The sequence below is a fragment of the Pan troglodytes genome, chromosome 11 (genome assembly GCF_028858775.2).
Source record: "Pan troglodytes isolate AG18354 chromosome 11, NHGRI_mPanTro3-v2.0_pri, whole genome shotgun sequence".
Taxonomy (NCBI): domain Eukaryota; kingdom Metazoa; phylum Chordata; class Mammalia; order Primates; family Hominidae; genus Pan; species Pan troglodytes.
This window is the reverse complement of record NC_072409.2, coordinates 37,028,198-37,056,161: the sequence shown is the minus strand read 5'-3', so window position 1 is coordinate 37,056,161 and position 27,964 is coordinate 37,028,198. Positions and strand designations below refer to the sequence as shown.

The 27,964-nt window shown below is 38.0% G+C and overlaps 1 protein-coding gene and 2 pseudogenes across 4 annotated transcripts; 1 reads left to right on the top strand and 2 right to left on the bottom strand.

The window, feature by feature from the left end:
- Positions 1-214: 214 nt before the first annotated feature.
- On the top strand, positions 215-2,294 carry LOC735849 (zinc finger and BTB domain-containing protein 10-like; annotated as a pseudogene).
- BAAT (bile acid-CoA:amino acid N-acyltransferase) lies at positions 2,285-27,886 on the bottom strand. Of its 4 annotated transcripts, none has more exons than XM_016961345.4 (4): positions 26,756-27,886; positions 12,834-13,358; positions 10,013-10,215; positions 2,285-4,750 (listed from the first exon to the last, which is right to left on the bottom strand). In XM_016961345.4, the coding sequence occupies exons 2-4, from the start codon at positions 13,297-13,299 to the stop codon at positions 4,298-4,300; spliced, it is 1,122 nt and encodes a 373-aa protein (XP_016816834.1). In that variant the 5' UTR covers positions 13,300-13,358; positions 26,756-27,886; the 3' UTR covers positions 2,285-4,297. The 4 variants fall into 4 exon arrangements, with proteins under 4 accessions (XP_016816834.1, XP_016816832.1, XP_054514327.1 ...); XM_016961343.4 differs by having other exon boundaries at positions 2,285-4,885; positions 26,756-27,874; XM_054658352.2 differs by lacking the exon at positions 26,756-27,886 and adding an exon at positions 25,640-25,813 and having other exon boundaries at positions 2,285-4,885.
- Positions 13,365-25,360, bottom strand: LOC129135971 (UAP56-interacting factor-like; annotated as a pseudogene).
- Positions 27,887-27,964: the final 78 nt, after the last annotated feature.

Genomic DNA, 27,964 nt, shown 5'->3' with positions numbered 1-27,964 from the left:
TTTAATTTTATTAGATTTTGCTGAATTATTGATTGTAGACCCATTCTATGATCTTATATCCATATCAACTTCCATATTGCCTTAAACTAATAGATTATTTTCCCAGATCTAGTTTTCCAATAATAATTGCTTTACTATTTTAAAATATCAGAGATCTAAGCATATTTAATTTGAGTTTCAGGACATCAACAAACATCAACCTCTGATTCATTTCATGTCTCTTTTATAAGCCAAGGCATTCTGTAGTTTCTCAGTGGCAGTCTTTTTTCCCTTATGTATTGCTATGATTGCAAACTGGAATATTTTAGGTCAGGTAGAACTCTAAGTTTACTTCTACAAATATGGGACTCTCAGCGTATGATATTGGGTTAAGTAGAAACCATTTTTCCCTTTTAAAGTTAAGGCGACCATTCTCAGTCCTCTTGCCGTTCTCTTGCTGTGACTTCCTTCTTACAGTAAAAGATCGAAGACATTCCTCTGTGAAGGGCAGGAGTGTAGGAGCTGGTGAAGGAGAGACTGTCCAGAACCTCCCGCTCATGCAGTCCAAGTCTCTAGTGCAGAAGCTGCAGTGCTCCTCAAAGACCTTGTAGCTCAAGGACTTTCCCTAGCTGCAATATTCCAAGGATACTGGCCTTATATCTTGAGGTTGGTGCCAAATGACCCCATGGATGACGGAGGTCTGAACCTTCCCCAAGTGGGACATGATGAGCTTTCTTGGGAGACCGACAACAACAAAAACACCCTTCTCCTGTGGTACCGCATCTCTGTTGAGGACAGACTCCATGGAGATAATGCCAAGGAGTCAAGAATACCATCAGAGGAGGGGTACTGTGAGTTTACTAGCAGACCAAATGAGAACTGTTACTGCTGTCAACTTCTGTGACAACAAAATGAACAAAAAAGAAAGGTAACCTTTGTGGTGTCAGCACTGAAGTAAGCAGAAAATCTGTAAGGCTCCTAAGAACATCCTGGTTGCTGGCAGCCATTTCTTTAAGACTTTATATAGTGTTAAAAACTAAGAAAGCCCTAACCGAAATAATACTACCCACTTAGATACTGCAGCAGTCAAAATTTTTCAGTCCTTGTGGACTTCTTGTATTCTGGTAACCTGGTACTCACAAGCCAAAATAATGACAGTGGCCTATCTTCAAACAAGTGAAATTTCAAACTTGCTGAAATTTTATTACAGATGCCTAAATTTATTAAAGATTAAATATAAGCATTAAATCAGAAGTTCCATGGGTCTGCAGTTGTGGACTATAATAATAGAAAACCAGGCTGGGCATGGTGGCTTATGCCTGTAATCCCAGCACTTTGGGAGGCCATTGTACATGGATCACTTGAGGCCAGGAGTTCAAGATCTGCCTGGCATACATGGCAAAACCCTGTCTCTACTGAAAATACAGAATTAGCCAAGGATGGTGGCTCACGCCTGTAATCCCAGCTACTCGGGAGGCATGAGAATTGCTTGAACCTGGGAAACAAAAGTTGCAGTGAGCCAAGATTGTGCCACTACCCTCCAGCCTGGGTGACAGAGCAAGACTGTCTAAACAAACAAACAAACAAACAAAACTCAGTTAATAGAGATGGTCTGTCTTCATCATGGGATCAAAAAATTGCCAATTTTTGGGCAACATTAAATCTTACCAATTTGGCAAGTAATATAAAAACTGAAAAATGATGGCTGTAATGTCAACAAGGGCCAAAGAGAAAACTACCAAGTGAATGACAATAGTTGGGTCCAGAATGCATCTCCTGAAATGGCTGAAAACAAATCCAAAGGTCAAACAAGTGTTTGCTTGGAATAATATGGGCTCCCAGGGAATTCAAGAAACTGGGAAACACGGAGGAAAAACCAAACTACAAGGAGATTTATTTATAATACATCATCTAATAATGAAACAAATTTGGAAGATTACTCAATGATGCAGCCATCTATTGCCTTTTCAGAGGAAAATACGCTACTCATATTTGAGTAGAAATCTTGGAAGAACCAGATTTGGATGTTGCTCTACTTTCAGGGCCAGATGATGATAAGAATGTATTGGCTGAAGCTGGGTCTAATCAAGATGGAGGTGATGTTAGAACTTCACATGATTTTATAATAAGTATGGTTTGATGCCTGGCACTTCAAGTGACTTCAAGTATGAATTGATACCAGATACTTTGATTTCAAATATGGATTATTGCCAGAATCTTGGCCAAAACAAGAAACTTGGGAAAATGGTGAATCATTCATGTTAGGTTGTTCTTGTGTTGCTATAAAGAAATACCTGAGACTGGGTAATTTATAAAGAAAAGAGATTTAATTGGATCATGGTCCTGCAGGCTTTACAGAAGCATAATGCTTGCGTCTACTTGGCTTCTGGGGAGGCCTCAGGAAGTTTACAATCATGGCAGCAGGTGAACGGCGAGGAGGCATCTCACATGGCGAGAGAGGAGGCAAGAAAGAGTGTGAGGATGGGGAGGAGGTGCCACACACTTTTAAACAGTCATATCTCTTGAGAACTCACTCACTATCATACTCTCATGAGGACAGTACCAAGCCATGAGGGTCCACCCCCATGACCCAAACAACTCCCACCAGGCCTCACCTCCAACACTAGGGATTACATTTCAGCATGAAATTTGGGCACAACAAATATCCAAACCATATCATCATCTCTAATCATGAATAAGTTAAAATGCCATCATTGTAGCTATGCAGCCAAATGCAAACAAACACTAAAAAAGCACTTGCTTATTCATACAGGAGTGAGATCATTTAGCTGCGACTTTTTACACTTGGAGAAAACATGTAAGAAAACATTTCTTGGTGCATAAGAAGGATAAAAATGCAAATGTATGGTATGTAAGATCATGTTAGCAGCCAGTGTTGGAGTAAGACATGGATCTTGACCCTATGGTTTTTGTGTAGACTGTTTCAATAAATCACAACCAGGAAGGCCAGCAAGTGTAGATGAGAGACAGGATACAGAATCCCTCATGATAAAGACTATGAGGAGAATGAAGTAGGAGAAGCTGATGAAAAGTGGGTGGATGATGGAGATCAGAATGATCCATCTCAATGAGATGAATTAGCAGATGTTTGTATGTCTCTAGATATTTAACTGACCCACTATATTCCTCAAGGATACTGCATTTGGACATAATACAAATTGGCAGTTTGGAATGTTGAACTTAAAGTCTTGCAAAATGTGGTACATGCTAGATGGTAGTTATGTTGCTATGAGGACTATATGATCAAAGCCTTATAGCAAAAAAAATTTTTTAATATTTGCAAAGGACTGTACAGCAAACAACCATGTGGTTGAATTACATGCAGTCCTCATATATTCAGTTGGTTATCAAACTAAAGTATTTTTTATTTATGGGATGTACAGTAACTATTGGGTCTTACGGAAATATAGTACCTGTCCTTATAGAGCTTACATTCATGTGCTACTCTAACATGACTGAAGAAATTCATTATGGAAGTACAGTGATAGTTGACCCAATCACTCAGTTTATCAAACTCCCCAGGCTAGCCTGTACTAGTAGAGTTGTGTTTCTATTTTTATTTTTTACTTTTATTAATTTTATTTTTAATACAGATTTTCAGTAAGGGGCATTTTCAACCTAATTGGTTCTATTTTCTTGTATTTTCCATTTTAATTTGCTTCATAACTTAAACCAAGGCTCTTCTAGTCTTAGTTATTTTGTCTCAATTATGTGCCAATGGGCATGTTTTTAAGAACTGAAGAGGTAATTTATTGCAATGAACTAACTGACTTCCTCCATTCCTTCTTTCCTTTTTGACATGAATTTTACTACCCCACAAATGAAAAATGATGTTGCAAAGTTACTGTGATGAAGTTGAAAAATATCACTAAAATGATTATAATTTAGTATTAATTTTCTCCTGCTGCTCTAATCTGATAAATTCTTACTATATAGTGTTTTCTGACATGGTATTTGGTTTTAGGTATCTGTTACTTTGGTGCTATTCTTGTTTGCCTTTTCTTATTTTTGCCAGTGTACTGTACCTCAGTCCTATTTAGAAGACCTGATGGAAAGAAAAATCATGTAAATAATAAGTAAAATGATTTGTTTTATGATTTATTCACCATGTCCAGTTTGGTTAGCTTGTTATGCAGTATAAGTGAAATATCAGGTTTTTACCCTATGCTCTTTTTAATCATTAAAATTAATACAAAATGTGTGTGTGGCAGTTGGGGGAGACATTCCACCATGAAAATTGAGAGAAGGTCCTGGTAAAGAGATTTGCTTCTTTATTTTCTAGGAATATCTAGTCTTCTTAGAGGTGACTGGTCACATCTGGAATGAGGTGCTTCCTGAGAAATCTCTGGATCTCCTTCCAAGCATGTTCCTGTGCAGCTGCGTGTGGGATCACCTCTCCTCCCCAGTGTAACCTCAAATCGTGGGTCGTTGAGGCACAGCACAGAGGAGAATAGGGAGGTTCTATCAGGTGGCCTGCCCCAGGGTAAGATAGCAGGGTCCAGTTGTTCTTCCCATGTCTCTTCAGCTGTCCTATGGCTTGTTCAGCATGTGCTTTGCTGTTGATAGTCTTATCACCTTCTCCTACAATGAAGAGGAATTGCCCCTGGGCCTCTTCAATAGGAAACAAATATTGACTGGCCCCATCTTGAGTTGTCTCAAAAGTGCGATAGAGCTCTAGTAACCCCAAGGCATTGATGGATATTAATTGTGCAGAATGGGGAAGGGGCTGATGGATCTGACCACGATATACCTGTGGAATGCCAAAAGGAAAGTTGGTCCCATTAATAAGTACCGTGGCTGTGACTTGCTTTAGGTAAATAGCCATAGATAGTCCAATCTGTACTCCTTGACATACAGAGACTACCCCAACGCCTGAGCCAAAGACCTGAAAAAAAATAATAGAAATGAGAAATTATTCTAGCCTTCATTTAGGAAAACTCCACAATCTCAAACAACCAAAGAACTTCACTGGCTAATGAGAACAAAGCAAGTATTAATCCTACCCACATCCCTAGCTATAGAGTTCTGGAATATATAATATGTATTCAAAAGAAATACTCCAAAAATATGTCAAGCTTTACCGACTGTATATTACGGATTCAGTATTGTCTTAGGTTCTGAGTTTAAAATGCCCTAAAGAAATGCAAATGTCGCAGGGAAAGTAAGAAATGGCACATGACTATTGTGAATAATGTGGGTCAGGGTATAGATGATTGGTACACTTTCCTCCCTTCAGAGGAAAGGACACCTTGTAGGAAGAGACTGAGAAAGAAAGTGAGATCAGTAGGATACAGTTGAACAGAGGATTCTAGATTTGCTTTGTTTTTTCCAAAAGTTTTCTCATTGTGGAGAAAAATGTCATAAAGGAGGCTTGGCTCAGCTTCCTCCCTCATTGTCAGTCATCAAATAAGCATCCTTAAATTATCTACCCTACGGCAAGCACTGGGAGTCACAGAGAGAAAAGGAACAATCTCTTATCATTAAGGAACTCACTGCCAGATGAAGACACAGGAGGAAAAAAAAAACACAACAGATGATTGGAGCATCATAAATTCTATGATATGAGAATGTATGTAGGCTAGACTGCCAACCCAGATTAGCAGGGAATAAAGGCAGGATCAAAGAAAGGCTCTCAGAGGAAATGGGCTACAAAACAAAAGAGTCTTCGTATTAAAAAATGAAAGCCAAGCCTGGTTAACATAGTGAGACCCTATCTCTACAAAACTAAAAAATTAGTTGGATATGGCGTTGTGTGCCTGTAGGCCCAGCTACTCAGGAGGTTGAGGTGGAAGGATCACTTGAGCCCAGGAGTTCAAGGCTTTAGTGAGCTATGATTGTGCTATTGTATCCCAGCCTGGGCAATAGAGTGAGACCCTGTCTCAAGAAATAAAAATTACAAGAAAGTCAACAAGAAGGAATGGTATTCTATGCTGAGTATAGCAGACACTGTTAGTTGCCTACACAGGAGCCATTCTCCACAATTTCAAAGCTAATATGACCTTGATTTTGTGTGGCATAGCAATATATCCAGCCCCAAGGGATAAATTCTGATGGCTCCTAATCTATTTCCCTTTCTCAGCCTCTCTTCTAAGGCCAACATATTCTACCTAAGGACTTTTTGTGCCCCCCGTGCAAAATGACACAGAATCATGAAGAGAAAGCCTATGTTTATGATCATTCTTTTCAGACTAGGATGCTGGCCTGTTGACTTAATTCCTGAAACTGCCAGAGTCATTTTGTGACCTTCAGAGTAAGGCTAGAAAATTGCAGAAATGTCAGTCTAATCTCCTTGATCGAAAACTACACTGAGTTTCTAAGCCAAAGTTTGAACCACCTATCACCAAACCTGTTATGTAAGAGAATAAGATACCTTATGTTGATGTTTAAGCCACCATCAGCCACTTTTCTGAGAAATGTAGCCAAAACATTCCTAATGTATTCACCATAGGAGAAACTCATGCAAAAACTGAGAGGCAATGAAGAGCAAGGCATTTACAGGAACCACAAGTCGTTCTTCATTATTTTAATTTAGAGTATAAGGTGGGAAATAACATAATAAGTCTGAAACAGAAAACACCAACTTTATGGTGCATAGCTTTGAAAGATATATTAAGCATCTTCAGTTTTTTTCCTAACTAAGGAGGAAAATTAGGACAAATTTTAAGGATGGGCATAAGATAAGACTGAATAAGTATGCAGAAGTCAGATCATAGGAAGTTTTGTCTAACATGCTAGGAAGCCTGGCCTTTCTCCTATAATAAATAGGGAGACTCTTAAGCAAGTGAGTAAAATAGTTGTGTTCTAGGAAGGCCCATTTTACAACTCTGACTTGCATAAATGGAGGCAGAAAAGCCACAGCTTAATGCACTGATATAAGCAGAAAATTATACTGTCCTGAACTAAGGTAACAGCAGTAAAAATGAAAAGGAAACTACATGTTCATGAGTTATTTTTGAGTATTGAGTGTATTGCTCCCAGTTACCAATTTGGTTGGGAATTCTAAGGAGGAGTTAAAGAAAATTGTTCTTTGTGTCACAAAATAAAGCTCCGATTCTCCTTGAACACTGGCTCCTGGCAAGGACAGAGTACTAGAGAGAAGCATCACTTTTCTAAAACCTTTGTTGACTTCCTGTATTTATTTTAATTGATCTCCTATATTTTAAAGGCATTTTATAAACCAATGTTTGGGATATTTTCCCTACTACTTAGAAACACATGAATCAATATACAACTCATGCCAAACTGATGAAAATGTGAGAAATTCTTAGGGTAAGAGGGAAAAAAAAAAACTAAACAAATGGAATGAGTCATATATACTCTCTATTTCCTACCCTGTATATTTAACAGGGGTGGCTTGAATCAATTAAAAGTTCCTTTCAAGCTCTGAAATTCTGTATTTTTTTAATTTTAATTTTAATGTATTATTTTTTACTTTGTTTTTATTTTTTGAGACTGAGTCTCATTCTGTCACCCAGGCTGGAGTGCGGTGGCTCAATCTCGGCTCACTGCAACCTCCGCCTCTCAGGTTCAAGCAATTCTCCGGCCTCAGCCTCCCGAGCTGGAACTACAGGCGCCCGCCACCACACCTGGCTAATTTTTGTATTTTTAGTAGAGTTGGGTTTTCTCCATGTTGGCCAGGCTGGTCTTGAACCCCTGATCTCAGGTGATCTGCCCACCTCGGCCTCCCAAAGTGCTGGGATTACAGGCATGAGCCACTGTGCCTGGCCTAATTTTTATTTTTAATTGACAAATAATAATTATACATATTTATGGTGCATAATGTGATATTTCAGTGCATATATACATGGTGGAATGAACAAATCAGGCTGATTAACATATCCATTACCTCACAAACTTACCATTTCTTTGTGGTAAGAACATTTAAAATCTAATCTTTTAGCAATTTGGAAATATACAATACATTATTATTAACTATAGTCACCATGCTGTGCAACAGATCACCACATCTTAGTCTTCTTGTCTAACAGAAACTTTGTACCCTTTGACCTACCTTTCTCCCCCACCCCTCCCAATCCTATATCTTAATATATAAGATAGAGAGCGACAGTTATGTTAAGGAAAGATGGGAACTCAGAGTGGATTTGGCCATGAAAGATAAAGTAAAAGCAAGTATAACATGAAAGAACAAAAAAGCATGACTCATATCTGTGCAGGCTTTTTAATATGTTTCTGTCCCTTGCCAAAACAGTAACTCTTGTTACAACTTCTACCACAAAATTTGGGATCAGGAAATTATGAGTTCTTAGAAGTTACTTAAAATCAACACATAGAGAAATAAGACCTGCAAGAAAGATCTCTGTTCTATCATCCTGCAGAAGAGACAATGTGAAGTAGGTTTAATGGAATTTCTCAGAGTCTGGGGAAAAAAATCTGGTTTCCAGGCCTGGATTAATCATTAACTAGCTATCTATGTGACACTGGCAAGAACAGTGATGAAAAAGTCATACAGCAAATATAAGGGGAACGAGGCAAAGACAGTGAAAAAAGAGAATCACATAACCTCTCCACTTCTCATCTAAGCCAAGAAGAAGGCTCACAATGATAATATTGACTGACATTTCGAGGGCAGTTCCATTATATGCATCAAAAATAGCCATTTAAAATGTTCACTACATCAGTAGATTGTCAGTAATTGTTGCTTATCTTATTTCTGCAAACCTGATTATATTTTGGTGATCCTTATATAAAAAACCATGTAGTATGGAGATTTAATTTTATTTCAATTCTTATTAAAAAAAAAAAAATAGAGGCCAAGGCAGGTGGATCACTTGAGGTCAGGAGTTGGAGACCAGCTTTCCCAATATGGCAAAACCCCGTCTCTACTAAAAATACAAAAATTAGCCAGGTGTGGTGGCACGCGCCTATAGTCCCAGCTACTCAGGAGGCTGAGGTAGGAAAATTGCTTGAACCTGGGAGGTGGAGGTTGCAGTGAGCTGAGATTGTGCCACTGCCTCTAGCCTAGGCGACAGAGAGAGACTCTGTCAAAAAAAAAAAAAAAAAAAAAAGGAAAGGAAAGAAAAAATATTGGGCAATTAACAAGGTTTAATAAACTCCAACTCTATCCCATATCATAGTAGCAAAGCACATGTTTAAAAATTTTAAAAGGCATATGGATTGGAAAGCACTAATAGTATTATGTTTAAGGGCTCGTGAGTAACTAAAAATTCAGACTCATTCTTCAAAGAAATACAGATTATCTGTCCAGTTAAGTATAGTGATGAGAAAAATGATAGCTAGTTAATAATTAGAGCTATAAGATAAGGCTGAAGCAGTATGTAGAAGTCAGATCATAGAAAGTTTTGTCTAACATTTGTTCATCTTTGAGTGCTTAGTATTGCCAGGTTCTATGATAAGCATTTTGCATGCATTATCCTTTTTTTTTTTTTTGCTTTGTCACCCAGGCTGGAGTACAGTGGCAGGAACATGGCTCACCGCAGTCTCAACCTCCCAGGCTCAAGCGATCTTTCCTCCTCAGCCCCTGCTAAGTAAGTGGGACTACAGGTGCCTGCTACCACACCCAGCTATTTTTTTAGTATTTATAGAGAAAGAGTTTGGCTATGTTGCCCAGGCTGGTCTTGAACTGTCGGCCTCTATTAATCCTCCCATCTTGGCCTCCCAGAGTGCTAGAATTACAGGCTTGAGCCATCACACCCAGCCAGTCCCTTTTCAAAAAATAACCATAATATCCTATGACTTCTCTTAACTTCCAAGTACGATTCTCAGTGAACTTGAAATTCTATTCATGCCCATGTTATTTATAATTCACATGATTTATTTCTCATCCAGTGTCTTTTGCTCAGAAAGACAAAATTCATAGGAAGTTAGCCTGTGCACATTGTAGTATCAAAAGGCACTGGCTTCTGGCCAAGTGTCAGATCATGCCACTGCACTCCAGCCTGGGTGATGGAGCAAGACCCTGTCTTTTAACAAAAACAAAAACAGAAACAAAAAAACCCCAGGGACTCAAACCTACTGAAAAGACAAAAATTACCTTTGGATGTCTCAGGAGAAAGTTGGCAGCCTCCTCAAAATATTCCAAATCTGTTACTTCTGGTTTGGGGGGCAGGTCTTCATAGTTATGGTAAGCCAAGGCCAAGGAGGCGAAGCCATGACTGGCTAGGAGGCTGGCCCGAAATTCAAGCAGCCCACCCAAACCACCAAACAAATCAATTACCCCTGGGAAGAGACCCTCTCCTGAAAAATAACAAAACAGAATTGTACATGAAGAGAAGGTGTGGAAAAGATAAGAAAACTTGAAAATACAAAGCAGAAATACAAATGATTAGATAATAAAAGATAAAATAAATAAAGAAAAGATAATAAAAACATGAGAACACAAAGCAGAAATGCAAAATTACATTCAAATGTAATTTTGAAATTAACATTTAAATATTCAAATACAATTCCAACACTTTCAGCCTTCTACCTGGGGCAGAATTAAGGTCCATTGAATATATAATGGAACACAATATCTAGACGTTTGACTAGGAACTACATTCAAAGACATATTTACTCTCTGCAGCTGAGGAAATGGGAATTCACAGTAGCTTCTATACTCTTGTTGTAAAGAAAGGCATATAAATTAGGCCAGGGCTTCTTAACCTATAAAGAAGTATACAAATAAGCTTTAGGAAATCCGTGAAGATCCTGAAATTACAATATATGCAAAATATGGTATATATATATTTGTAGGTGAATTTTACTTATGAGAGGTTCCACAGATTTAATTTGGTTCTCAAAGAAATACATGATTCAAAAAATTTTTTTAAATGATTGTATTAGCTAAAATCCTGACTTAACACTGCTCTGCTACATTCATTTGACTATACAGTGATGAAACCTTACACCTAAGCTTATGTAAATGATGAGCCCTTTTATTCAATAACGCCATGTTCATTTTTTGCAGGCTGACACGTGGTAAAAAGTAGGGACGGCCAGAGTATCATTCTACAGTCACTCTGTATAGGCAGCTTTTTTCCAAAATAAAGCAGAGCCCACACACTGAAAGAAACTTACGATGCACTTATTAGGGATATTCTATTCTTTTATAAGTGGTTTTAACTAAGACAGAGTGATCCCATCCATATTTGAAAGAAGTGGCTTGATTTAAAGGAGTATTGGGAATTTTTTAAAATTACTATAATTAAGTACAATGAATAAAGAATAAATAAAGTGAAATTGAATATATCTTAGTTTTAAATTATCACTTGCATAAATGAATAAGGATGTTTTTACCATCTGATTGACAAGAATGGGGGAACACTTAAAAGTACTGAGTCTTTTATCTTGGAAGAATATTACAGTCAAGAAATATTTGTGATCTGACTCAACCTCCTTATAACCTCACACAACTCAGCTCTCTTTTGTTCCCCCTATAGAAAACACACTTGAAGCAGGAGACCCAGCACATGCAGTGTTCAAGAGGATTCACAAACAGCACACCCTAAACCAGCACATCATCCCAAGATGGAAGGCCTGTACCAATAAGCAGATTTTTAACTGGGGTGGGATAATAGAGGCACAGCAATTTGTGCCATTTAATTCTTGGTCCCTATACATAATAAAGTGGTCTACATGCTATTTACTGGGTATTTTAAAAACTCAAATTTATCTGAACAAGTACATGGGTTATGGTGAATTTGGAAAGGAAAGCTTTTATTGCTTTTTTTCTTCTGAGAAATTAACTTTGCTTTATTTGGCCCCACAATAAACTCTGAGAAATGTACCAAAACATGTTTAAACCACTTATTTATTGGTATTTGGAGATTTCTGTGGGAAACTATGAGTGTTCTGATAAGTTTTATAGTCATTAGGAAGCATGCTATATTATTAGATTCATGGAATAGTCTATAAATACGTAATATTTATGAACTAGAGGTTACAAAGTTTCTTGCATCCTCTATATTTGCTGCAATCTTTCAGTCCATCTTATCTCCAGCTTGTTGTGGCAACAAGGTAATAACCCATGCCTAAACTGAAACTCAACCTGACAGAGCCTGTACAAGGATCTGGGATATGGTTTCCATCACATCAAGATGAGGGTCTTCATATAGCTATAAGATTAGAGCTATAAGATAAGGCTGAAGAAGTATGCAGAAGTCAGATCATAGAAAGTTTTGTCTAACATTTGTTCATCTTTGAGTGCTTAGTATTGCCAGGTTCTATGATAAGCATTTTGCATGCATTATCTTTTTTTTTTTTTTTTTTTTTTTTTTGCTTTGTGTCACCCAGGCTGGAGTGCAGTATCAGGAACATGGCTCACTGCAGCCTCAACCTCCCAGGCTCAAGAGATCTTTCCTCCTCAGCCCCTGCTGAGTAGCTGGGACTACAGGTGCCTGCTACCACACCCAGCTAATTTTTTAGTATTTATAGAGAAAGAGTTTGGCTATGTTGCCCAGGCTGGTCTTGAACTGTTGGCCTCTATTAATCCTCCCATCTTGGCTTCAATGCAGAAAAATTTAGCATAAATCCTAAGCTATGTAAAGCCCATAATGTAGGGACTCCATAAACTATATGTAGTCACATTCTTAGACAAGCTTCAGAATTGTTGAGATGAAACTTGAGCTGGAGTAGAATATTACCACATTCTTGTTCAGACCCAAGGTTAACATTGATCGTAAGGCAGGAAGCAGTGCTCTAGGTATTATCCATATTCAAGTTAAATTTCTAGAGGGATAATGCATTTAAAGTGGAAAAACAATAATAACAATAACCAGAGTAATTCTACAAGCTATTCAAGCTAAATTTCTAGACGGATAATGTATTTACAGTGGAAAAACAAGAATAACAATAAGCAGAGTAATTCTACTCACCTGGAGGGAGAAAGAGAGCTCCTCGAAGGCGGCCTTCTCGAACCTTAATTCGTGTGACACCAGGTGCCACATACCACCTCTCCAAAGTCAGGCTGGCCTTTGGAGCACTGGCAACTTTATTGTTCACTATTAACTCTAAGTCATAAAGTTTTACTTGGATCTGGAAAGGCCTATTCATCACATCTCTTTTCAACAGTCTTGTTAATAGCTTTTCAGGTTTCAGAGACCAGAAGAGACCCATGGGGTGGACTCCCATATAATCCCCTCCAAGTGAAGAAGCATGATTCAGGTCCACCTCACCGAATTCATTGGCCCTATAGTGGGCTTGAGAATAAAACATGTCTCCGTTTTCATCTTCCAGTGATGCCTGAAAACTCACCATCTGAAAGGGAATCAGGCCTGTAGCTCGGATATGCACTGGCTCATCAACAAGTGCACTCACAGGGGTAGCTGTCAACTGGATCATTTTTTTAGTGTGGCACCTGGGATGATTCTTCAGGAATATCTTCAGCAAAACCTCAAAACCTCAAAAAAGAAAGAAAGAGGAGCAGTAAAATAAAGTAGAGATAAGGGTTGATGAAAGGTGAATTGAATCAGCAGTCAGACCACTTAGGAGTCAGTTCTAACCCTCTAGTTCTTTAGAAACTTCCTGATATAGTCTTCTAGTACAAGACACCTGAGAGCTTTCAATGAATTTCCAGAAGACAGTAAGCAAGCTGACAAATTTTATAACAATAATGAACCACTGTTAAAGAAGCAGCAGCCAAAATATGCATGAATGGTATCAATACATCTAGGAAGATAACACAATCTGTTATACAGAACCTTTAAAAGAAATCAGGTACAATGGAGGATAAAAATAAGATGTGGGTTTGAAAATATGGTTATTTATTGAACGTTTATATATATATGAGACATCTGACTTCACTCTAATCCCTTCCCCAAGTCCTGGAAACAGAATGCCTTGCATCCAAGAGTTTACCTGCAACAGAACATAAAAAAATAGAGGGATCATGGAATAGGAATACTATACAGCCATGAAAAAATGAAACCATGTCCTTTGCAGCAACATGGATGCAGCTAAAGGCCATTTTCCCAAGTGAACTAATGCAGAAACAGATAACCAAATACCTCATGTTCTCACTTTTAAGTGGGAGCTAAACATTGGGTACACATGGACAATGGGAACAGAAGACACTGGGGACTGCAAGAGGACAGACAGAGGGATGGGGGCAAGGGCTGAAAAACTACCTATTGGGTACTTAATATCAGGGTGACAGGTTCAGTCAAACCTCAGCATCATCACACAATATACCTCTGTAACAATCCTGCACATATACCCCCTGATCCTAAAATAAAAGTTAAAAAAAAAAAAAACCCAGAAGGATCTTCTCAAAAGAATGAGAATAAAATCTTTGGAAAGAACAAAAGGGGTGGTGTGTGTATTGCTCTTTAGAGAAAAAACATCCATAGTTTTGTACTTAGGATTTACCCAAAGGAAAGCAAAACTAGAAGCTGACAGGCCATTCAGGTACATAAAAGTCTTGCTGAGCTTTTTGTAACCTTTTAAAAATTAAGAAATGCCCATCTCCTTTTGATTAGCGTGAAGGGAGCCACAAGAGTTACCACTGTTCTCTCTCTAACAAACACAACTATCTGCATAAACTACAAAATTAGTTTTGGGGTTGTTGGTTTTTTTTTTTTTTTTTTGGTCTTTATTTTTGTTTTGTTTGTAACTCATTAGATTACTGAGAATGCAAAGAATCTACATGAATTGAACTCCAGCAAGTGACAAGCTGCTCCATAGGAAACAGGAAATTTTCTCTCCTACATGCTGATTTACAATTATGATAAAGCAGCAAAAAATAAACCCAACAGAAAAAAATAAGGAGAAATCAACAGAAAATTTAATGCACTTTTAATGGATTTGTGTGGATTGGTTTGATAAACTAGAATTCCAAGAAACTGTAGCCACAGAGTAAGTCTTTCTCTATCTGCCAACTTTCCATAGAGCTTCACCATGTGCTCAGACCGAGATCAGGGGTGCAAGCTGAAAGAAATCTGAGGCATTGCACGCCTTCATGTAAAATAAGGCAGCTGCCTTTCAATGAATAGGGTCAGAGGAGCAGAGTAGAGAGAGAATAGGGAATAGGAGATGAAAACACCCTTATATCATATTTCACAAACTGTTCTAAAGACAGCAAATTCTTGCTCAGCTGCTTTTCCTTGCTGTAAAATAAGCTACCAGTAATTCTAAACCAATCTAGAATGCATTGTTTCTAGACCAAATATAAGCATGCATACTTACAAAAATGCTTGGCAATGAGTACTTGGCCTATTTGTCCCCATAGCCATAAAAAATAATGTGATCATGTCTTTTGCAGGAACAGGGATGAGTATCAAATAGTTGAGGAAAGACTAGAATTTATTTTTAAATTCTGTGACTGACTTCCAAAAATCCCTTATCACTAGAAGTACTGGCAAAATATCAGATATTAAAGGATCAGATTTAATTCTTTGATATAAGCATGAAATTTCTACTGATAGCTTTCAGGGCTAGCATAAACCATTAAGTAACCCAAGAAGCATGAGAGACAAGAATGAAGTCTAGTATAAAATGCAAGGCAGGCTGAACGATAACGATGTTTTGTTTTATAGGAAAAGTCAACATTAATAATATACTCCAGAGAAACTATCACCTACTTGGATGTTTTTAACATTATAGCAAACTAAAACGTCAAGCTTCAAAATGACCAAACCTGTAACTTATAGATGGAACATTTTGCTGAATTTGTCATTATACTATAATTTATAGTGTTCAACATCTGAGGACTCAGCACTGTCTTGGCAAACAGACTAACTCCACCCGCCCATCAAAGGTCTCAGGGGTAGGGGTGAAGCCCTTTTCTCCCCATCAGTACTGAGCTTTATACCATACAAGAAATCAGTGAAAGGTAAACAACAAGGTACAATGTAATTCTATTATATATTTTGCATCTGTTATTTGTGACATATACAAGTATATTTTTGGTTTTGGAGCTATAAATTAATTTAGCAAGCTTCAAAGCTCATAAATTTTAACTTTTCAAATGAGAAGTAACTTTTCAAATAAAGTTTAGGACTCTATGGCTATTAATTTTACTATCAAAATGTCTGAAGGACTCCATTTAATAATTATAATTCTTCTAAATATCATTTGAAGAATTATTTGTGGACACTAGACTCAAGACTACACTAAATCCAAACAGTACACATGACCTAAGTTTTGAAGTTTTTCATCTCAGTTACCTGCCTTTCAACTTGCTACTTGCTCTCATGCTTTCATTCACTAAATACAAACTGTCAGATTCTTAAACTGGACCCTCTCCTCCAAGGCCCTATCAGATTAACTTTGTAAATATGCATCTTCAGTCTTTAAGCACCAACATTTTAAGCTGAGACTAATGCCTAGAGCCACATTTCTTATTATAAGTTCAGCACTAAAAATTCATAATTCTGGGGCATTAGCCTAAAATGTTCCTGAAAAGTGAACCAAGTTTCAGATATTTTCATAAATCTTGAAACTCCAAACTAGAATTCCAATATTTTAAAAAATATCTCTCATGAAGACAAGGCAACTGTATTTACTGCATCAACACTATTAAAGGATAACTGATAGCAACAAAGGGACCTACCCATATTTCAGAAGGCCAAGATTTGTCATGATAAAATCTAAAAAAATGGGCAAAGGCAATGAGATCCTAAATACCACTATCATAAAAATAATCAGTTTCTATATTTCTATCTTCCTTCTGCTATAAGAGGAACCGAAGAAGTCAAATAGATAATTGTTCTGTCTGAGCCAACAATGAAATCTTTAAGAACAGGTATATTCCCTGTTATTCTCTCAGGGCATTATATTATACCTGCTTTATTTAAAAAAAAAAAAAACCTTCAAAAATAAAAATGAGTTAGCCTTGTGAATGTTTTGAAGCATAGTTTCTTGAATTTCTGTGATGAACTCTTCAAGCAATTCAATTTTTCAGCGTCATCACTCTAAATTCCCTTTGATATGGGATCTATCCCATGATTACTGATATGGTTTGGCTGTGTTCCCAACCAAATCTTAACCTTGAATTGTAATAATCCCCACATGTTAAGGGCAGGGCCAGGTGGAAATAATTGAATCACGGGAGTTGTTCCCCCCCATACTGTTCTCATGGTAGTGAATAAGTCTCACAAGAACTGATGGTTTTATACATGGGAGTTCCCTGCACAAGCTCTCTTGCCTGCCACCATGTAAGACATGCCTTTGCTTCTCCTTTGTCTTCTGCTATGATTGTGAGGCCTCTCCAGCCATGTGAAACTTTGAGTCCATTAAACCTCTTTCCTTTATAAATTACCTACTCTCAGGTATGTCTTTATTAGCAGTGTGTGAACAGACTAATACAGTTACAAAGCAGCTTCCTCCTTTGTTGTTTGTCAGAGTGGCTCTTTGTTCCTTCAGGATCCTAAACTTCTCATTCAAAGTCATCTCTGTCTGTTTTCCAGCACAATTTATGTCAATTGAAGGGTTCCACTTTAGGAACTTTCGTTATGTCAGATTGCTTCCATTTTGTTAAAAATGAAGATACAGCAGTATGAATTAATCCTGATTTCTGTGTTATTAGGCATTGCACTGCTCCAGGATCGTCCAAAGATAGAGTCAAAATTCCTCCGTTTGTGGTGAAAGTGAGACAGCCAGTGGGAAGGAGTCCATGGAAAAACTCCAACCGCGGGCGAACTGGGAGGAATGCACACTGGGGTGCCACCGAAGTTTCTGCCATTTGCAGTAGGGAGGAGCCTGGCCCCTCCTCTTCCTGTGTGGGTCAAATAGCGAGGCAGGGAGCGCACTAGCTGCGATTCCGGCTTTGCCGAAAGCAACTGTTCACCCTTTTCTCCTTTTTGCCCAATAAGTTCCATTTTTCTCACTCCGCAAATTGTGAGCCTAAATTTTTGTGGCCATGGGACAAGGACCACATCTTTAGCTGAACTAAAAAGAAGTCCTGCAACAAAAATCTGCCATTGATGAGTTCTCTTTCCTACTACGTTATCCAGCAGTTGCTGTTGTGTTCAACTGGGTCTGAACCTTCACGTCTCTTCTGAAATGAAAAGTTGCCTGACGCATGTGTTTCTGATGGCTTATTTCCATTCTTGGTAAAATTGGCTGGAATGTTTTTTTTTCTGTTTAGCTGGTTAGGTCCCTTGAGAACTGCAACTGGTTTTTTCTGCACTTCATATTTGTCCCAGAAGGTTTGCCTTCCTTTTTAACACTAGAAAATATCGTTCTATATTCCTGTCACCTAGAGATGGATGATTCATAGGATTAATTTCTTTGTGAATTCCAGTTGCTTTCCTAGATGCAAGGCCAGTGATAACTCCATAAAGCTGTCTCTTTCCAGGCATTACTCGTCCTCTGTGCTCAGACTAGTCTTACCAAAGCCAGAATTCTGTTGAATTCTCCATCATACGCTCATCCTGAATTGCCAGGCTCCAGTTAGAAAATTATGCTTCTTTCCTCCCTGTCAATTTAGTTTGATGATATCATCCAAAGACATACCAATTTTGTTGAGATTTTCATTGTTGCGGGCTTTCAGTGGCAGCAACGAGGTCACCATGCCTCCCACCAACCAGGTACCAAAATGGTTCATGGCTGGGGACGCCTCACTAGAACAGTCAGCAGAGAAGGCCACAGTTGGAGGCCTGCCACCTCCCACTCACGCACAAAGACTAGCTGCATCGTTGGAGGCCTGCCACCTCCCACTCGTGCACAAAGACTAGGAGTATGTAGGCATGCTGGCCCGGTTTAGTGGTATTTTAAAGATTGTTTCAAAATGAATGGAAGAAATGATATAGATACAACTAAATAGATCTAAAAGTTAGAGAAAGAGAAACATAGAAAGCAATTTTGTAAGAGGGCATTAATGGGCATTAGGTAGATTCCATGTCTTTGAAACTGTGAAAAGCTATTGTGAATAGTGCTGCAATGAACTTTCATATGCATGTGTCTTTATGGTAGAGTGATTTATTTATATTCCTTTGGATAGAGAAAAGCTTTATGGAATTCTTGTGTGGTCAAAAGCTGAGTGAGAGTCAATGAAATCATTCATAAAATTTTATTAAAATTAGCTTTACTATTGATAATACTCTAACACAAAGCAAAATTTAGTTTTCTCTTTTGAACAAGATTTTTGGATAGTATTAATGAGAGATAATAAAATTTTTGTTTACCTTTTGAGTCTTAATACAACACTATCAAATGTTGGGTGGACCAAAGGGAGTCCCTGCTTGTTCCCCAACATTAAAGAGCCCCAAACCAGTTTTCTATATTTACACCAGATTGGGGAAGTTTCAAAAATCAGAAGGCAAAAATTACAATGAGAAAGCTGATTAATAATTTCCTGGGGCAATGTGGAGACAGACTAATCAGATAAAGATTGACAAAAAGGCCCACATCCCTTGGCTCAACTCCTTGCTGGGAACCCAGAGGTTTTTTCACAAGAGAGGGTAAAATGGTCTGGGGGTGGAGTACAGAAGTTCCTGAGACTAGAGCATAAAATATAAGGATTGATAGGATTATAAAAGCTAAAATGTTTACAACACCCCTTCATGCTAAAAACTCTCAGTAAACTAGATATTGATGGAACATATCTCAAAATAATAAGAGCTATTTATGACAAACCCATAGCCAATATCATACTGAATGGGCAAAAGCTGGAAGCATTCCCTTTGAAAACCAGCACAAGACAAGGATGTCCTCTCTCACCACTCCTATTCAACAAAGTATTGGAAGTTCTGGCCAGGGCAATAAGGCAAGAGAAAGAAATAAGGGGTATTCAAATAGGAAGAGAGGAAGACAAATTGTCTCTGTTTGCAGATGACATGATTCTATATTTAGAGAACCCCATCATCTCAGTCTAAAAACTCCTTAAGCTGATAAGCAACTTCAGCAAAGTCTCAGGATACAAAATCAATGTGCAAAAATCACAAGCATTACTATACCAATATTAGACAAGCAGAGAGCCAAAACATGAGTGAACTCCCAATCACAATTGCTACATAGAGAATAAAATACATAGGAATACAGCTTACAAGGGAAGTGAAGGACCTCTTCAAGGAGAACTACAAACCACTGCTCAAGGAAATAAGAGAGAACATAAACAAATGGAAAAATAATTCCATGCTCATTGATAGGAAGAAGTGATACTGTGAAAATGGCCATACTGCCCAAAGTAATTTATAAATACTATTCACAGAACTAGAAAAAACTACTTTAAATTTCATATGGAACCAAAAAAGAGCCCATATAGTCAAGATAATCCTAAGCAAAAAGAACAACGCTGGAGGCATCACGCTACCTGACTTCAAACTATACTACAAGGCTACAGTAACCAAAACAGCATGGTACTGGTACCAAAACAGATATATAGACCAATGGAACAGAACAGAGGCCTCAGAAATAACACTACACATCTACAACCATCTGATCTTTGACAAACCTGACAAAAACAAGCAACAGAGAAAGGATTCCCTATTTAATAAATGGTCCTGGGAAAACTGGCTAGCCATATGCAGAAAATGGAAACTAGACTTCTTCCTTACACCTTATACAAAAATTAACTCAAGATGGATTAAAGACTTAAATGTAAAACCTAAAACTATAAAAACCCTAGAAGAAAACCTAAGCAATACCATTCAGGACATAGGCACAGGCAAAGATTTCATGACTAAAACACCAAAAGCAATTTCACCAGAAGCCAAAATTGACAAATGGAATCTAATTAAACTAAAGAGCTTCTGTTCAGAAAAAGAAACTATCATCAGAGTGAACAGGCAGCCTACAGAATGAAAGAAAATGTTTGCAGTCTATCCATCTGACAAAGGGCTAACATCCAGAATCTACAAGGAACTTAAACAAATTTACAAGAAAAAAACAAACTGCCTCATCAAAAAGTGGGTGAAGGATATAAACAGACACTTCTCAAAAGAAGACATTTATGCAGCCAACAAACATATTAAAAAAAAGCTCATCATCACTGGTCATTAGAGAAATGCAAATCAAAACCACAATGAGATAATATCTCATGCCCGTTAGAATACTGATCATTAAAAAGTCAAGAAACAACAGATGCTGGAGAGGATGTGGAGAAATAGGAACAGTTGTACACTGTTGGTGGGAGTGTAAATTACTTCAACCATTGTAGAAGACAGTATGGTGATTCCTCAAGGATCTAAAACCAGAAATACCATTGTTAGGAGGTCTCCAACTCCTGACCTCAGGTGATCCGCCTGCCTCAGCCTCCCAAAGTGCTGGGATTACAGGCGTGAGCCACCATGTCCGGCGAATGTCACATTTTGACATGCCCAGGAACCTCTAGTTATTTGGAAATCTTTAGAAGAATTCACCCAATTTATACAGCTATTGCAGCCTGATGGCAAATCCCTGGCTTTGTTAGCCTCAAGGCTTTAAAAAAATCTGAGATTCTTTATTTAAAAGTTCCAAAAAAGCCAATTTTAAAAGAATCTATATGGCCAATCACTATTCTTGCTGCACTTTATGCAAATAATCAGGCCAAGCATAATGAGACTAAAATTCATTTTGCAAATAAATTGGTCCTACAATAATTTATCCTTGGTAGAATTACAGAAACTTAGAAAAAAATTGTTTCAGAAGAAAACTATTGTACACCCATGATTAGATTCTAGTCTTAACCATTGTTTTTATTACTTGCCTACAATTTGGACTAAATCCTAAATTATTTTCTGGCTACAAGAAGTCTCTAAAGACAAACCCGGTTTTAATTTTCTTCATGTTGTTTTTAGTTGGCTCCCTAATGGAATAGGTTCTTTTTTGTTGTTGTTGTTCTGGCATACAAATTCTGTTTTTGATTGTAGTCCCTTGTGTGCATATTAATGTTATTTATCTCTCATTGTTTTACTTCATCCGAGAAAATCAAAATCATGGTACTCCAAAGACTAGAGATGATTCAAGAAAGCCTATGCATTTTTTCTCATCTGAAATCCCACTGGGCCTGATCTGTTTCCCATTGCCAGTGCACTGCTGCTAAAGCTGTACAATATCAAGCACCCTTCCTCTAAACTCAAAGACCATTGAAGAAGAGGACAGTGTGTGAGGTTCTAAAAGCCCGATTAGAAAGCTGGAGTGTGGAGGTTATAGCAACTCCATCTTGAATTCTAATCTGCCATGTTGACATCTGATTAATCCCACTTCTACGAATGCCTTTAAGATTTCTGCCTTATCTACTATCTCTTGTATAAGAGCACCTACCATAAATCCTACCCTTAGGCAAATTCCTACATATTCCTGCTGAAGCATATATATCCTTTCCCTATGGTGTATCAACCCTGGGTCTGGGGAGTAACAGTGAGGGGATCCTTTGTCTCACAGCCGCCTGAGACACAGCTTCTGTTTGTAAGCCCCTATTAAATGTTTCTCTTTGAGAAACTGTTTTGTCACTCTCTTTGTTCAGTGTCTCAGCTCCCTTGGCCTTTGGGGGTAGGTTTGCATAGACCTGCTCACTTACCACAGAGCAAGCTTACTCACAGCATGGTGGCTGGGTTGGAAGGGCAAGCAACACAAGAGAGAAAAAGCTAGGTAGAAGCTGTATCCTTTTTATATCCTAGCACTGGAAATCACATAGCATAATCTCTGCCATTTAATAGCAGTCACAAGCTCCCATCAAAATTCAAGTGGAGAAAACATTGATACCTATTAACAGTAGGAGATATGTCAATCACATTGTAAAATTTTTTTAAGTGGATGAAACGTGTATGTGTATTTGCTTTTTATTTTTTAAGATGGAGTCTTGCTCTGTCACCCAGGCTGGAGTGCAGTGGTGCAATCTTGGCTCACTGCAATCTCCACTTCCCAGTTCAAGTGATTCTCCTGCCTCAGCCTCCCGAGTAGCTGGGATTACCGGCACCCACCACCATGCCTGGCTAATTTTTTTGTGTTTTTTTAGTAGAGATGGGGTTTCAGCATGTTGGTCAGGCTGGTCTCAAACTCCTGACCTCAAATGATCCGCCTGCCTCAGCCTCCCAAAGTGCTGGGATTACAGGCATGAGCCACCGCACCTGGCTGTGTGTGCTTATTTGTATGTGTATTTGTGTATACATTTTTGGGAAATGCAATCTGCCACAAGAGGAAAGGAGGAATAAAGGAGCAAATAATAAATGGGATGAATGGAAATGGGAGTTTAAACCCACACATATCAATCATTACGTTAAATACAAACAGATCAAACACTCCAATTAGAAGACACAGGCCAGGCGTGGTGACTCATGCCTGTAATCCTAGCACTTTGGGAGGCTGAGGTATGAGGACCAGTTGATCCCAGGAGGTTGAGACCAGCCTGGGCAACATAGTGAGATCCCATCTCTACAAAAAAAAAGTAAAAATTAGCTGGGTGTGGTGGGGCAAACTTGTAGTCCCAGCTGCTTGAGAGGCTGAGGCAGAAGAATTGCTTGAGCCCAAGAGGTCAAGGATGCAGTGAGCTGTGATCATGCCACTGGGTGAAAGAGCTGACTCCACCCTGGGTGAAAGAGCTGAAATCCTATCTCTAAAATAAATACATACATAAAAATAAAAAAGAAGACAGATTGTCAAACTAATTGAAAAAGCAAGTGGTTATTTTTCAGAAACACATTGTCAAAAAAAGACAGATTGAAAGTAAAAGAAAATATATGCAACAGTGTTTGTGTTGCATATATATGTGTATATATAGATGAGAGATGAGACAGACACAGTCATAAATACATGCTGACAAGAATGAGCCTACAGAGAGAGAAGTCCTGAGAATGATAATTCAGTGGTGAGTAAACATTGAATATGTTTCCTGAGAAGCTTAAAAATAAGTGATACTATAGCTTCCAAGTACCGTATTTCATTTGTTTTCTTGTAATCAAGAAATTGAGTACTTAAGATCATACAGAAATACATGAGAGTCAGAAATGGAATCTACATTTCCAACTCTTAGTCAAATTGATTATACTTCAAAAAGAATTTATCAAGAGTCTACATGTCATAGTCACTGACAGATAAGATGCAGTTCCTACTCTAAATAAGCTTAAGGTATAGTATTTCTTCTACATATTGTTACAGTAGGTAGCTAGTCATGCATGAGTGGGGCAGGAGAGGGTTGCCCCCACCCACCAGAATGTCAGGTGACTATCAGGTGATGGTCACTCTGCTTCTCTAAAATAACAATTGGTCACAGCCAGCACCAGGGAGAGGCAGTTTCTCAACTGATAAAAACACCTGAAATTGATAATTGGCAGCTTTCAGGAACTGGGCGAATGAGCTCAAACATGCGCATTAAGAGTCAAAATGGCAGAGTATGACCTTCCAGGGGCATTCCACCAGAATTTGAAAGAAAGCCTCAGATAAGCATGCATAAAACTCCAGTAAACACACTGTGCATGCCCACATCCCAAGCACAAGCAGGGCACCATGCATGTGGGTGGCTCCCCATAACCCTTAATGGAAGGATGAAGGGAAAGAGGTGCAAGATGCCAGAAGTAGGCCAGCATATAAAATCCTAGGTTCAAGGTTAAACGAGGCACTTGACCTCCAAGATGCCTGCTTGGGTCTCTCCCAAGTGTGTTTTCCTTTCTTTCCTGTTCTAAAGCTTTTTAATAAACTTCTGCTCCTGCTCTGAAACTTGCCTCAGTCTCTTTTACTGCCTTATGCCCCTCAGTTGAATTCTTTCTTTCGAGGAGGCAAGAAATGAGATTGCTGCAGACCCATACAGATTTGCCACCAGTAACTCAGATATTCACCACCCCTAACAATATTATCCATTCAATTTATTTCTATTCAAATATCACATGCATCAACCAGCATGCCCAAACGGAAATAAGTCAATTAGAAAGTCATTAACTTTAGCTCAAACTTATACTTGCTTTTTTTGGTATTTTTTAACATTACATTTCACTACCAGAAAGCATTCCTGAATTGCATAAATAGGTATAACATATATTCAAAGCTTCAAGAAATATTTTCACAGAATCTAATTCTAACATGGCATTAGTCTTACATTAAAAGAAAATTACCCTTCAAACAAAATATAAATAGGACCACAATACAGTTTCCCAGAATAGGAGGGCTTATTCTATAAAATTCTAGGCAATAGTCTTTTAAAAGAGGGAGAAATATTGATGGGGATGGGGAAGACAGAATAAATAAATTTTAACAAATGACTTCTGATAGTCTTTCATTTTCCTCAGAAATATAAATTTCAGCTCAATATCATCATAATAGCAAGTCCCTACTGACATCCTTTCTAAGCAAATCAAAATGAAAAGACACACTTATCTGAGCACTCTGGGCAACTCTACAGCTGAGATTATGAAATGAACAAAAAGACTATTTGTCCTCATGAACTGCTAAAATTCCAAACACTGAGGTAAATAAACTCTGATTTAATTCAAGAGCAGAGATTTTAACTTATTTCCAATCGGCCCAAATAAATAGTCCTCATTAAAATACAAAGTACCTGGATTCTTCCTCTTGAGCCTTCTTTTCCAGCAGTAAAGGGAAAATGACAGACACCCTACCAAAACTTGCCCAGAAGGCCAAAACCTCAAATATGCCTTTGGAAGTATAACAGAGCTAACTTAAGTGCTAGGTTACCACATACCTCTTGCTCTAGTTTCCTATTAATTTTTAACAGTTATTGAACCCAATAAATGTATCACTATTTTCCCTCTTCATTTTCTGTTCTCTCTAAATCCCTCCCTCTTAGGGATTGCCACTACATTTTACTCACATTATTTTAATAATTTTCTTTATAGAAGTTGTTTGACCCCTATTGGCACCATTAGGGCATATTTTTCTTCTGCAATAAAATACTCAAGGTAACTTCTGAAGGGCTCTGCATTTGCAAATGCTTTCTTTCCTGAGACAACAAAAGATGAAAACTACAAATGTGATCACAGTAATGAGTAATACAATACTCAAGCCCCACTTTCAGAATTTGGGGAGCACCAAATCTCCTACTAATCCTCCTCAACTAATTCACACGGTTTCTTGAAATAGCTACAGAACAGAGTGTTAGTAGGATTTTACATGACAATAAAAGGACTATCTCCATAAAAGTACTGGATCTTTTTTGAGGTGATAGAGCATTTAAAAAGTGCAAACTTAAAGGAAACTATTGGTAAATTCAACTTAATTTTAAGGAAGTCTGATCAGCCAAATACTCCATAAAAAACTTGAAAACTATTAAGCTACTACCTTGCAAGACTTATGCTACAGATACAACTGATTAAGAATTATTAACTGGGATACATAAAATATTCCTAAAAAAGTAATGTCTAAAAATCTCAGGTGAATATGAGAAAAAGTCTTAAACAGGTACTTAATAGACAATAAGACACAATCATAAGCTTATGGGAAAAGGCTTAATCTCATTATCAAAGAAATGCAAATTAAAATCATGGTGTGTATTTCATACCTATAAGGTTGGCAACAATTAAAAATTCCAAAAATAAGAGTTGGTTAGGAAGTGAATCACTCAGACTCAAGCCCTACTAAGGGAATATAAATTGGTACCACCACTTTGGAAAGCAACTGGACATTGTCTAATAAATGTGACAATATGAATAACTTTTGACCCAGCAATTCTTCTTCTAGAGAATAAAAATAAATGAATTACAACTACATGCAATAACCTGGATGAATCTTATAAACATAATGTCATTAGAAACTAGTCATAAATACACATAAATAAATCTTTCAAATTTGTATTTGCTGAACTAAAACTATAGGCCACACTTTTGGAGTAAATCTTTAAACAAAGCAAGGAAAGGATTACTGAGAGTCTGGATTGTGGTGAAAAATTACATTAACAGAATGCAAGTAAGTAAATGAAAAAAATACATACCTATCAGGAGAACCTGCCCCAAAAATTTCAACGTAGGTTCTATTTTCCCTAAGTGTCGGCTGGTCTGAGAAATAAAGAGAAAGAGTACAAAGAGAGGAATTTACAGCTGGGCCTCCGGGGGTGATGTCACATATCAGCAGGACCGTGATGCCCCGAGCCACAAAACCAGCAAGTTTTTATTAAGGATTTCAAAAGGGGAGGGGGTGTACGAACAGGGAGTAGGTCACAAAGATCACATGCTTCAAAGGGCAAAAGGGAGAACAAGATCACATGCTTCTGAGGCCAATAAAGATCACAAGGCAAAGGGCAAAGCAAAGATCACAAGGCAAATGGCAAACTTAGAATTACTGATGAGGGTCTATGTTCCGCTGTGCATGTATTGTCTTGATAAACATCTTAAACAACAGAAAACAGGGTTCAAGAGCAGAAAACCGGTCTGACCTCAGATTTACCACAGCAAGATTTTTTCCCCATCCTAATAAGCCTGAGGGTACCGCAGGAGACCAGGGTGTATTTCAGTCCTTATCTCAACTGCGTAAGACAGACACTCCCAGAGTGGCCGTTTATAGACCTCCCCCTGGGAATGCAATTCTTTTCCTAGGGTCTTAATATTTAATATTCCTTGCTACGAGAAGAATTTAGCGATATCTCTCCTACTTACACGTCTGTTTATAAGCTCTCTGCAAGAAGAAAAATATGGCTCTATTCTGCCCAACCCCACAGGCAGTCAGACCTTGTGGTTGTCTTCCCTTGTTCCCTAAAATCGTGGTTATTCTTTTTCAAAGTGCACTGATTTCATATTGTTCAAACACACGTTTTGCAATCAATTTGTACAGTCAGATACAATTACAGTGGTCCTGAGGTGACGTACATCCTCAGCTTACCAAGATAAGAGGATTAAGAGATTAAAATAAGACAGGCGTAAGAAATTATAAGAGTATTATTTGGGAAGTGATAAATGTCCATGAAATCTTCACAATTTATGTTCAGAGATTGCAGTAAAGACAGGTGTAAGAAATTATAAAAGTATTAGTTTTGGGAACTGATATATGTCCATATTAAAATGAAATATTCACAATTCATGTTCCTCTGCCGCGGCTCCAGCCAGTCCCTCCATTTGGGGTCCCTGACTTCCCACAACACATACCATGCAACAGTAAGCATAAGAAACCTAAAGTAGTAATGACTAAGATTATAAAATATATATAT